The sequence below is a fragment of the Pezoporus occidentalis genome, unplaced genomic scaffold, assembly GCF_034315485.1.
Source record: "Pezoporus occidentalis ecotype Australia unplaced genomic scaffold, CSIRO_AGI_Poc_V1 ctg24, whole genome shotgun sequence".
Taxonomy (NCBI): domain Eukaryota; kingdom Metazoa; phylum Chordata; class Aves; order Psittaciformes; family Psittacidae; genus Pezoporus; species Pezoporus occidentalis.
Window position 1 is genome coordinate 6,385,916 of NW_026914285.1, and position 13,283 is coordinate 6,399,198.

General features: G+C 36.0%; 1 protein-coding gene across 6 annotated transcripts in view; it reads right to left on the reverse strand.

Annotated features, from left to right (window-relative positions):
* Positions 1 to 13,283, reverse strand: part of GRIK1 (glutamate ionotropic receptor kainate type subunit 1) — a 168,549-nt gene that overhangs the window by 34,444 nt on the left and 120,822 nt on the right. For all 6 annotated transcript variants that reach the window (XR_009965516.1, XM_062622170.1, XM_062622171.1 and 3 more), the window contains exon 8: positions 1,438 to 1,545. Coding sequence is in view for 5 of the 6 variants with exons in the window: in XM_062622170.1 (XP_062478154.1) it covers positions 1,438 to 1,545 (108 nt within the window). In the remaining variant the exon portion in view is untranslated. The remainder of the gene's footprint in view (positions 1 to 1,437; positions 1,546 to 13,283) is intronic.

Below are 13,283 nucleotides of genomic sequence, written 5' to 3' on the forward strand. Positions count from 1 at the left end.
AAAAAAGGGATGAGATTCCTGGGGTAATTTAGATCCTTTATAAACAGGCTTAGTTCCAATTTCCATATGTTAGTGAATGACAGCACCCACTTAATCATCTGTATTATTTTCTGTAAGAAGCTAATAACACACTTGTCAAAATTTTGAGTCAACAATGCTTGAACATTGCCTGCATAGTGCATATTTTGTGGGAGGCAAAAAACCTCCCAATCCTGCATATTAGAACAGTCCTTGCTGCTGATGCTAATCCACATTCAAAATTGTGTAAATTTACCATTCATGGTAAATTTTAGGTGAACTGGGAAGGGTAACAGCTGAGAAAAGAGCTGCTTTTGCTGTAACCAGGTGGCTCCAGTCAGAGAGGAAAATCACAGCTCCCAAAAAATAAAATAATAATTACAAAAATATTTTGGTGAAAAAAGCTGAATGCTGTCAAAGTCTTACTATTTGGAATTACAGTGTCTCAAGTTGGGGTGAAACTTATTCTACCAGAAAAAATGCATACTCTCTGGTAGATGGTTGTCTCTAAACTGCAATATAAGTCACTTTCAAAACCCAAAGGATGAGTCTTAAGACCCAGCCCAAAGGTTTTTTGCATCACCTGTCTGTGTACAAACCTTCTTCCACACTTTATATAAATGATTAGAAACCTCGCCAGCAGCCTTTGTACAGAGAAAAATAAACAGAGTGCTTCATTAAAAATGAAAAGAGAATCAGTCTGGAGAGCTGTGTGGGAGTAATTACATTTAAAGCCTCAATTAACCCATCAGCAATTATCGTTCAGAGTCAAGACAGTGTACACAGAGCAAGGGACAATGCTGTCTCCAGCTGACACGAGCTGGTGGCAATACCTGTGTTAGGGACTTTTTAGACACTCAGAGCAGCCACCTCCTAGGTGGCGGTGGAAGGGGCTTGGTGCTGCCCATTGAGAGCCCATGTTTGCTGGCTGAGTGAGAGCCGGGGCAAGGGAAATAGAACTAATCTAATCTGAAAAATATGACGGACTTTTAACATCTCAATTCTTGTTGAGGTTATCTATTCAAGCACCTTCTTTCCTCTCTCCCTCATGTCACATTTAATAAAAGCAGTACATGTAAGATCATAGAATCATAGATAAGACTAGGGTTTACCTCTCTATACGAGTTTACCACACCAAGTTGCAGTGGTGAGAACTGAAGGTAATGTCCGCTTAAAATAATTATTTTCATTCATATAATTATTGCCAGTCCCAAATTCCTGTCCCACACCTCAAAGTGTAAGGTACACATTGTAAAATAATAAATCAATCTTAGTGGCTCTGTTTTCACTTTGACTTAAATAATCTTGGAAAATGTGGCTTTTACCCCAAGCACAGGAGTCTTAAGCTGAGGAGAATGAATTTTCCTATGCCCCTGTCAAATTAGCTTTTTGTCATTGTTTTACAAAAGATCTAGTTACCTTTTCTGTTCCTTCCTCCTTGAGGCTAATAATGTCCAAATCAAAATCCTTCCGTAAGCCATCCGTTTTGTTGAAGGTTATGCGCCCTGTCAGGCCATCCCACCGTGCCTGTGTGAACACAAAACCACTCTTCCCTGTAACAATTAGTAGGAACAATGAAGCCATGACAAAACTGCATTTTAAATTAACTGTATTATGGGATCACTTCCAAATATTTTTTTAAACACTTTCCTCAACTTCTTTTGTTTTAGTTTCTCCTCAGTATGCTTTGCATTTTACAATCAGACACAACTTTGTGACATTTTATATACATTGACTTACATATGTCTAGTACTGTATAAAAAAGATATACTGAAAAGGGAGAAAGACGGAATAAAGTGTGTCCTATACACACCCAAAGACAGGACAGTTTTGCACTTCATAAAAATTCACTAAGAAATTAAAAAATAAGTCTGCTTTGTCCAAGCTTTGGGTCTGATCCTTGGAGTACAACAGTCTAAATTCACCAGCTTGGCTGGAGTGACCCTTTTTACCCAGGCCAAGACCTTTTAAGTTCTTCATGATGAATGGGTAACAGATGGCAATCAGTGATGAATGGGAGTCCCCAGAAGATCCTTAATGAAGGAAGGTATCTAACCATTCCAAATTACCAAAACTTCCACAAAGCTTTGGTTGTGCATTTCTTAGTCTCATGTGATAGATACTGCCCCTGCTACTCAGCGTCCAGAAATCCAGATTTTTCCAGGAAGAGATAAGGGAAGAAGGGCTTTTGTCATTCTGGCTTAATTTCTTGGACAGGTTGTGGTTGAACATCCCCCACCAGCATTGGACTCCTAACGTCCTCAACTTTGCTGAACTGTTTCATTAAACCCTATTCAGTTTTCATCCCCAAGGAAGAAGACACACATAAGCCAACGAGGTGTATCATTCCTAACAAGAGCACTACGACTGCCTGTGCTCACAGGAGTTGATGGCAGGATGATGACAGCTATAAAGCAGGCTTTCAGGAAAAAAATCATGCAATCACAGAGACCTAAATAACAACTTTGTAGTGTAAGGTACACATAAATCTTACATATATGTAAGTAAGTACAGCATATGAGTTGCATATGATCAGTTTTGGTCCAGGCAGCATTTCATTGTTCTATCATCACTAAGTGAAATCACATTTTCCTGGATTTATTCATTAGCATAAGGAGTAAGTTAAAGTGGTGGACTTTGTACATCAGTCTGTATAGCAATGATGATTCCCTGTGTTGGGGAAAGCTTCTTCAGTGCAGCAGGATCAATGTCCATAACTTTCTCCCAGCATATTCACTTTCTTTTAAATGAGATCGCTCTCATATACACCCCATTTTGTCCCTCAGACTGAAGCTTATCTATGTAAAGTATTTGATGGATTTCAAACTGCAGACAAAATACAAGAAAAGTTGATGATAAATAATGGCGTATTTTCTTTTCATTTGCATAAGCATATAATTCTCTAATTACAAGCTTTTCTACTGTGCATTGTTATTTGCTTCATTTAATTTGCTGTAGATAGATGACATAAGGAAAGCTGCATTAAAAATCAGCAGATTTACAGAATGGTGTTTCCTGTTAAATCTAAATTCTAAACTCTGAATCTGCAGGATTAACTCGTAGGTGCTGGGGTGTTACCACTTTGTGTCTCAGAAAAATCTGCTGCATCTAGAATTTTGTGGAAATACAGCAGGACCTTGAAGCATGCTTAAATAAAATAGGAATGGAAAAGCACAAATACATCAAACTTAGTATGAGACTTTCCATCTTAACAATGCAGGGACATACGTAAATCTCAGCTGTAAACAGTGAAACACTTGTGAGTTTGTATGCTGATATAATTAAGATAGCGGGACACACACAGACATAAAAATGCATTTCATTATAGAATATCTATTTCCTAGTCTGTCTCTTTATTAATCTGACATGACCCCCATCTCTTATTCATAAAGATGCAACATTTTTTAAAATATGATCTTTAGAGATCAATTTCTCCTCAGAGAGTAATTTGCTTCTGTGAAATGCTCACATTTATTGATTTCATATCAGATGCTCAGTTTCTTTGCTAACATGATACGATCTTGAATAAAGGAACCAATATGTTATTTTTGATATTATATCAGGAGACTTCATCTCCATTCTTGTACACATGTACATGTACATATACAGCTTGTACATGTACATATGTATATGTGAATGTACATGTACAAGATGCACGTGGTGAAGTGCCAGCTCACTTTTGAAAATAGGTATTGGTGCTTCTACCCCCATGCTAAAAAAAAAGGGAAGGAAAAGATGTTACAAGCTCCATAGGTGTACGCTTAAATTTCAAGGTAGCAGAGAAGTGCATATAGCCTTTGTTTAACTCAAGTCTCATTTAGACCATTAAATAGTGATCCAAATGTGACTTAAATTATAAGCAGGAGTCAGGCAGTGTACCTCAGAAGAGGTAAGTGTTGATGGGATTTTTCAGACCCCAATTGTGAGGTACACGCTTCAAACACCATTTGGATTCTAAATTTAATTTCTGATTTTATTTTTTTAAATCCATTCTAAATAAAAATAAAACATTTGGGCTTGAGTCCAGGGAACATTATTTTGTTTCTGACCTCAAGACAATTGTGGTGCCTCCGTGTACAGCACATTCGAACAGACAGATGATGTTTCTCTCCTGATCAGAAACAAAAGTTTTCCTTAAAAACAAACAGAGCAATGGGCTAGCAACCTTCCATTCATCCCAGACCTCCTGAAGTCTATGGTAAACTTCCAAGCTTTTAATTTGAGTTCTAAAGCAAAACTACCTGCTGCATGCAGTCAGTGAAATGTATCATCGCTGCAAAATCATAGCCACATAGCACCACTTCTAGATGCTTGTCAGGTAAATAAAGGATGTGAGTGCCTATTAGGCACCGTGCTCAGGCAAACAGAATAGGCAGCAGTTGCACAGTTCTCAAATGCAATTAATAAACAGAAATGAAGCAGAACTTTCTGAACAGTCAGAAACCACACAACTGTTTAACATAGCAATGAGATTTCATGCTTTCATACATAAAATTTATAGCAATTTTAATGTTTCTAGTGACACTCATGTTAAATGTTACAGGATATAATAAAAGTTGAATCAGAACCTAACAATGTAATTCATCAAAAGAAATAGCTTTTTTGCACTCTGCCCTGCTTTAAGATTAGAGGAACTAAAAGCACAATTTGAAGGTCTTAGGGAGATAAAGTATTTTCAATTTTGTTTGTATAATTTCGAGTAGAGCTTGCAGCTTAATTAAAAAATGTGAATTTCAGTGGCTTCTGTTTGTAATGCCTTAGATCTTATTTATGGAAGGTTTCAGGCTGCCTCTGACAACAGAACTGAGACAAAATGCTGTTCTTTGGGATTCTGATTAGCAGCAATATGGCAACGCAGTGTTTGAGTTTCAAAATAAGGCCTCACATTCTTCAATACTGTATTGTATCAGATGTAAACGTTTGAGGACTTTCTCCTGTTTATTAAACAAGATGGAGAATTAACCCGATATGTTGGTTTCAACTGGTAGTTGAGAAGCAAACCATACAGGAGCAGTAGGTATTCATGCTCTTTCTTACTAAGATTGAACAGATTCCAGATAAGTCTTCAGTCATCTCTGAAGGCTATCAGGTACCTGATATGGCAAAAAATGAAAAAAAAATCCAAATCAATCTAATTAAAACTGTGACATTTTTAAAGCTAAATTAATTTGACATTTTTATTTTTTTTTAATTAAAATTTAAATTAAAAATTTTTAATTAAAATTTTTTAATTAAAAAAATAAATTAAAAAAATAAAAAATGAAGATTCTGTATAAACTGCAATCTGAAATCTGGTGTTAAGTGTTCAAATTACAATATTGATTTCTATATCAATGGACAATTATAACAACTGGAAAACAAAGCTAACTCAGCTTCCAAAGGCAAACACTCCAGAAGCTTGCTATCAATTCACGTCACCATCATATGGTCTTTATATCAATTTCCACTTCCCCATCTTGAATCAATTACTATGGCAGCCTTAATTTCAGCCAAAGCCAATCAACCGTTCAATCACAGAATTAATTAGTTCAGCTGCTACCAGACTCACCAAGGTAAAACTACAGGTACATTTAATATTCTGTTTCTTTTGTTTCTACTGGACCTCACTTACATTTCCAGATTTGTATTAGCAACATACAACTAGATCAAGAAGTCATAATGCCAGTGTATTTAATGCATTGAATAAGTATTCAGCTTTACGATACAGCCTTAATGAGATAGAGCCAATTTTGTAGATACTGTATTGCACTATTGCACACAAAAGTGTCAATCTTTCCCAGACAAATTGATTTGGGTTTTACCATGTATTTATTTTTTCTTACTCAATATAAGTATATCCATATATTCTAGTTCACCATTTCTTTGCCTATGGCATGTTTTCTCCCTCTGCATCATGTTGCAGTGATAGATACTGCATAGTTGTGTTTGAGATTAGAAAGCTTTAAATTTTTCAAGGTCTTTTTTAAAATGTTCAAAGTGCCCTGGCAAGACAAGAATGCAAAACCATAATCTTATTTTAACTTCTTAAACTATTACGTTTAATAATGTTTCATAATATATAGACGTTTCCACTCCTCTATTCATATTCCACTTATTTCAATAAACTGTGAAATAAGTTTTTCTGAACCTGTTCTTTAGTCCTCTACTTGTATCACGTATATCAAGTGATCTCTTTAGAGTTTCAAATTCAAGTTTTAACCTTTTCTTGTTCTCACTGTTCAAAAATTAAGACACCCCCCCCACACTTTAAATGTATATCCAGACTTAATATTAGAAGAAAACAAATATGTACCAGCAAATGCAAATAAAACTGTGACTATATCACTTACAAAATATGTGTACATATTGAATCTGCTTTAAGTGGTGTAATGAGAAACTGTCCTAACTCTTAACAAATTTTTAAAGTGTATAGAGCTGATATAAAACTTCTCATTGAAAAGCCAAGCTGTAATTTTAGCACAGTATTGTGACAGAAAATGAACTGTTCTGTGGTTCAGTTCCAAAACCCTGCACAAAACCACATTCAAGAATGACTTTGTGCAGAATATTCAGACACTTTGCATCTGCTACTGAAGCTTGAATGCTTGTTTAATATGGAAGTATCATAAATTGATGATAAAGAACATCTTATGTGAAGAGTATTCTTGGATATAAGTGTAATGCTAAAAAAGCCTTACAAATGCATCTGGGCACACAAAAACACCCTACTGTGATTGACTTGAGAAATTCCCAAATTAGACAATGGGCCATATTTAGATAATTATTTTGTAAAGCAGTCACTATATTTTTTATTTCTCTCTCTTTTTGTTTTTTTTTTTCTTTCCCTTGCTGTTTATGTGTGACATGAACACTTTCAAACTTTATCCTAAAGGCATGCAGTCAGCAGAGTTTTTCTACAGCTTTAATGGGAGCCTGGAACGGAAAACAGCTGGATTCTTCAGTACAAGAGGAGTACTTTCATAAGCTAGAGTGAAAGCTAATTGAAGATAAGAATATTCTCCTGTCTACTTGGTTTGTCAATAGGGTTATGTTGACCTATGGTAGGCTGCTTTCCCAAGCATGTTAAAGGTAACTTCCAAAGGCTAGTAACTGGACAGATTTTTTTTTGTTTTCTCTTTTTTATGATGGATATATAAGAAAAGTGTATTTGTATTTTCAATTCTTGGTATTATAATCTGTTCATTTTATCAGAAGCTACTAGGCAAAATTGAACATTAGTTATTGATTTAAAATACATTTCTAATTATCCAACGTTGTGAAGCAAAAGGTATTAATTTATACCACCACCATGCTGTTCTTTTTCTTTCCTTTTTTTTTTTTTGTGATTATGAATGAAACAATAGAAAAGAATGATTGTTAATCATTTGACCTGGAATTCAGAAAGCATTAGTATTCAAGTCCCCAAATTATGTTTGCTCACTCACCATTGCACAGTGACAGAGACATGCTAATATCATAGTCTTTTTGGACCTATATATCCTCTAAAAAGAATGCATTATATGTTTGGACTGAGATTAGGAAAATGATTCTGCTTCTGTGATGGTCTACCAAAAAGAGCAATTTGAAAGAAAACCAGTCTTGTCCTGAAGAGATACTTTACATCATAATTTCTTTAAGCCAGCATCTCACTAGAGCATTTTACTTCAGCTAAACAGTAGCAAACCAGAGTAAATACAGCAAAGTGACTTCTGCATGTGCTACTGTCTCCATACCACTTCAAGTAAAGCGTTCCTTAGCTTCTAAGAAAAGGTGGCAGATGTATATATATATGGGGGTCTCAAATGGCATATCAGAGTAGTGTATCAGAGTGCAGACCTGTTATGTCTAGTCATCATTACCTGCTTATAATAAAGGTGAATATCTACTTTAGTTTTGTACTGGTAATCCAAAAAAATTTCTAACGAGGGCTGTGGTGCTAGCTGACATCCAAATGCAAAGGTGGGCGATGATGTCTCCTCCATTGCATCTTAGACTTAGAACAGAACTCCAATGGTTACAGAATTATTGACAATGATTAACATACATACACAGAGGAGCTCAATTGCTTTGCTTGATGGCAAGGGACAAGATCGTGAATGAGCTCTTTTTCTCATTTTTATTTTTTTTTCTCCCCTCCAAACTTTAGCTTCTTGATTAGAAAATCAGATATCTGAAAAAATTATAAAGCATAGGCATATGTAAAGCTGCTCTGGCCATATGCTCAGAATATAACAGATCGCTTTTCCACACCAAAATCTTCCAACACCATAAATAACAACCCCAGTATATACTAACCAAAATGTCAATGGTCAAGGAAGTTTAATTTTCCTTTGGTTTTCTTTCATTTTGAAAGAGCAAGCTCCTGCTTTACTAGAATTGCAGAGACATTTGATAGATTTAAGCTTCTAGTTACAGTGAAAAATATAATGTAGTATGAGCCACACATCAACTTATCAGCTCTTACAGTTAATCCTCTTATTAAAAGAGTTCCTTGAGGATTATGGAATATAGTAAGTTAGTGTATGACTTTTCCATTATCCTGGTCCAAATCTAGCATAACAGATGTAATAAAAAGAATTTTAGCATTCACCATTACAGGGTTTAATCTTCCCCACTTAAAATCATGATGCTTCATCACCTCTTTATTCAGAAGAGGTCCAGGACGGGAAAAGTCCTGGGCTTTCACAAATCAGTCCTGGAATGGAAAAGATGAGGTATGGGGAAGGCTTGTTCTTAGGAAGGGGTTTGTGCAGTTATTAGACTGAGCCCACCTCTGCCTTGAAACAGGAGAGGGAAATGGATAAATAGAGAAGCGTGATTCCTTAGGAAAGTCACAGGCTGTTTATAGAGTCAGTCAAGAGCACTCATTTACACAGCACTGGTTGAGTTTAATGACATTCAGGAGTAGTCATATGAAAGGGTTTTGATGCAACAAATTTGACAAATAAATTTCAAATATTTGAGGATGACGGCCTAGGTGGATTAATTGCATAGCATATGTTTGAAAAGCCTTTAAATTACTTTAAAGCTTACACCTACCAGATTGCTTTATATCAATATCACAGATGACTAAGTGGGTATGAAGAACTGGAAGGGAAGGTCAAACCTTGTCAGTTATTCTTCCCAGTAACAATAGAGTCTATCTTACCATGCACAAACATGACTGTCCCTGAAATGCGTGGATGGGATTAGAGTTGACTATGAACTTTGAAAACATAACATTACACTACTGTGTTAATGGAAATAGGGATCCCAGTTGTAACAGATACTGGTTGCATATGTGAGACAGTAAGAAATCCTGTTCCACATAGCTAACAGATTAAATACACAAACTAGGCAAAAGCTGCCATTCGTCTTTTACACCGGAGCAATTCCAGCTACAAGAATCCTTCATCTAGATTTGAGGTCCATTGCTTTTGGTTTAGAGTGATATTGTATCTACAAGCATGGATAGTGAACAGTCTGATCATGGGAGCATGGTGGAAGTGCGTACCAAGCAATAACAGGTTTGGCCTTTTCAGTTGACAATGACACAGGTTTTGGAGCTGACCTGAAATGATTTCTCATGGTTTCACAGAATCTGTGGCAGAGCCAGGAGCCAAAGCCCTGGCAAATTCTGGGCCATCATCTTGGATGGGAAGCATCCTCCTCAACTGAGCTGTTGGGGAGGCTGTCTTGCTACAGTGACACCAACCCATTGCACAACAAGGATTACAAGAAGCTTGTGGGGGCTTCATGTAGTGCAAAGCACTGTGTCATATCCACCTGAGATAATGGGACCTAAGCACTGGCAAACCTGTGAACAAGTGAGTAGGAGGTTGCGTGGTTGAGGAACAGATTGTTTGTGAGAGTACAACTGCTCCAAAAACTAAATGATTTGCATATAACAGTTATCTTGTAAACTCTCAGCAGCAAAGACTGCACACAGTGGCTCAATGGTAATATGACTCCGATTCCTGGAGCTTTTCCAGTACAAATAAGCATCATTCAGTTTAGGCCATCCACTAACACTTAAATCGAAATATTAATGTGGAGTAAATGATGAACATTTTTAGTAAGCCAGGACATATAAAATATTTTCTGAAAAAGTTTTGTGTAGCAAATATCAAAATAGCCTCCATATATTCAGATAAAATCACTTTATAGTAATTCTTGCTCATTTTTTATAAATAGATCTACTTTTCGGGTAATACTTAAGAAAGTAAAAACAGAATGGAAAAAAATTATATCATTTTCTTGCCAGATTTCTTGGTTTGATTTTAGATATCACAGTATCAGAACCTTGTAAATAATTTTTATCAATTCATTATGTATTTATTATTAGCATGCAAGTCCTACAATCATTATTTTGCAATCTGTGTATAGAGCATTCCATAAATTAAGTGATTTTTCCACTTGAAATTTGATTTCAGAATAGGAATCCCTACTGACATTAAACTCAGCCATACATTATCTTCTTGGAAAGCTGACATTTATTCCTAATAAATCATAATGGGATGCAAGTCCAGCACTTGTTTCTTTTGCTGTTAGAATTAAGAGTTTTCAGTTCAAAGTAACAGAGAGTAATAAGCTAATAGCAGAAATGAATCCATTACTTCATGGCCAAGAAATAAGTTTTTAAAAAGTAAAACAAAGAAAAATGTTTGGTTAATGAGAGTGGATCAAATCCTAATATCAAATTATCTGGTGACAAAATTGCTACCAAAGTAAATAACTGTGTTTCTTTTTAAGTAAATATTGCAGCCTCAGAGCCAGCCCAGAGAAAATTGGATTGAGTATTTATAAATGCTGTAATTAACACTAAAACACATTGACAAAGATTGAGCAGAATCGATACTATTTTATGTTTTGGAGGTGAAATATTGTCATATTTCCCCAGTCACATCCATAGAGATTTTCGCAGAAAGAGCAGTTGACTGACACACAGATCCTTCCTCAGACAGCAGAGGAGATGGTGAGTTCTTGGGGTCTTCTGACATACAATCCTGTACCACTCACTTCTTTTTTTTTTCATTCTACTCTGTATACTTTTAGTCCAAGGAGAATACTTTTACATGTTGACTTTGGCAGTAATAAAAGCCCATGAAACAAAAGAAATGTTCTGTTCTCTTACATGATGTTTTGTTCTCCTTTGTTTGGAGATGCTGCCAATTTTAACAAAAAAAGCTCCTTGATGAATATCACCCCAGATGGATTGCTTTCCCTTCTGTCTTAATTCAAACTTGTACTTTTCCTGTAATGAAAAATCTTAAGTTCCTTCTTCTTCCAATGATGTTCTATGTTTGTTTTAGATTTAGTTATTATCAAGAATCCCCTGAAAATTACATCCTGTGATTTGACACCAGCTAATTAAGACTTTATGCATTCCCGTACCTTTAGCAAAATGTCAGTCAAATTTGGACAAAATCAAACCGGATGTGGTCATGCTATTGTCAACTCATTAGCTCTGTCTTCTGTTCCCTGCACCAGAGCTTCCCAGGAAATCTAGCAGTCGTAAGGATGGTTGCTTGCTTCCTCTGTGCCAAGAACAAAACAAGCTGGCCTGTACTGGTAGATCAGAATTAGAGTGTAGGAACTTGCCACCCATCTAAAGTGCTACGTATATTCAAACAGTTCAGAGATTTAAAGCATATAAATCTTCAAAGACTTATGTGCTGAAAAAAAACCCTATTTATATCTGAGAGCTGCAAAACAGCACAAAAAATGTGAGAAAACAGTGAAATCTGCTACTTTCTTACTGTAGATCAACTAGGTCTTGAATAAGTTTGTATATAGCAGATACCTGAGAAAAGACAGGAGTTTCTAAATCGTGTACACTCTCAGCAGAGGTCAGATATAAGTATTGCTGGTTTTGGAGGCAAGTATGGGCTAGCAAGTGACTAACACACTGAATCACCTTCACACAGAAGAATTATTACAAATAAGTTCAGCTAGATGCTTGAAAGATATGCAGCATAGTAGTCCCTGTATGGCCAAGTCCACGCATCTTGTTGTTTTCTATGGTTATTAGTCTACGTGAAGAAGCGGTTCAGCTCAGAGAATTGTCAAGACTTTTCCTGTGGTGTAGATCTTCCCAGCTCATTTTGTAGTGACTGGAAATTACAACACCTCCCTGTTTTTCCTGTCTTCCTAACTACACTGATGAAGAGGCCTCTTTCTCTACAGAGCAAAGATATTATTTGTTTAAATGCCTTGAGTTTGGAAGAAAAGATTCCAGGAATTATGTTTTGTATAGAGGACAAGGTGTTGGTGTGTTTTTTTTAATCTTTCCTTTTTATAGAGAAGAAACATGATATAAAATTTTTATAACCAATGTAACCAGAATACAGAATACCACACTCTGAATTATCATAACGGTTTCAAAAAGCAGGCAAAATAACAACCTAAGATAATGGGGGTGTCTTTGTTGTATAATTTCATTTCCTGATGCTGAGTCAATCACTGTCCTCTTGTACAGGGACAGACTGGATATGTCTTTTTTTTTAATTTTACTTTTGAAGCAGTGTCATCCACAGACCAGAGTCACACAGTGCTGGATGCTTTAAAAACTGTAGAATCGGTTCAACATTCACAGCATTCTTCCTTGTATATAAATAAGCTAGATTAAGGTCTCATTTAAAATCTTTAACAATGAAAAATGATGTGAGATTTTAAACAGGCTTCTTCAGTGGCTTGATTTTTCTAATCCTTGTCTTTGTTACAGACTGGAGACATTCTATGAGGCAACCACTTACTACTTGTGGAAATGACAATCAGTTAGCAGAGAGCTAGAAAACCCTTTATAAATTCTAAGGAAAGAGTTTCTTGAGCTTGATGGCATTTGAATGACGTTGGCTTTCCAGTCTAATTGGAACATCTTCACTCAGAAGAATTATTACAGATAAGTTGAGACAGAGACTTTAAAGTTTTACAGGCATGGTAGTGCTTGAATGATCAGCCCATTTATCTTGTTGCTTCCTGTGGTCATTGCATTAGCTTACACAAAGAATTGGTTTAGTTCAGAAGGTTCATGAGAGCTTCTAATGTCACTACGAGAGGAAGGCTGTATTGAATCATGCAAAGCAGATCCTTGGTGGATTGCTCTCACTCCTGGTCTCTACAGACTAGACATGCTTGAAATGTATCTTGTCAAAAACACAGCATAAACTGAAATGCAGATGAAACTGCTTTAGATTTTTTTAATCTTTGAGATTTGTGCTTGTGATCCTGTTTGAGGAGATTTAATAAAATCACTCAAGATGAAGTCTGCATCTCTATTTTCTGAAATACTTCTCTATGCAGTCGTC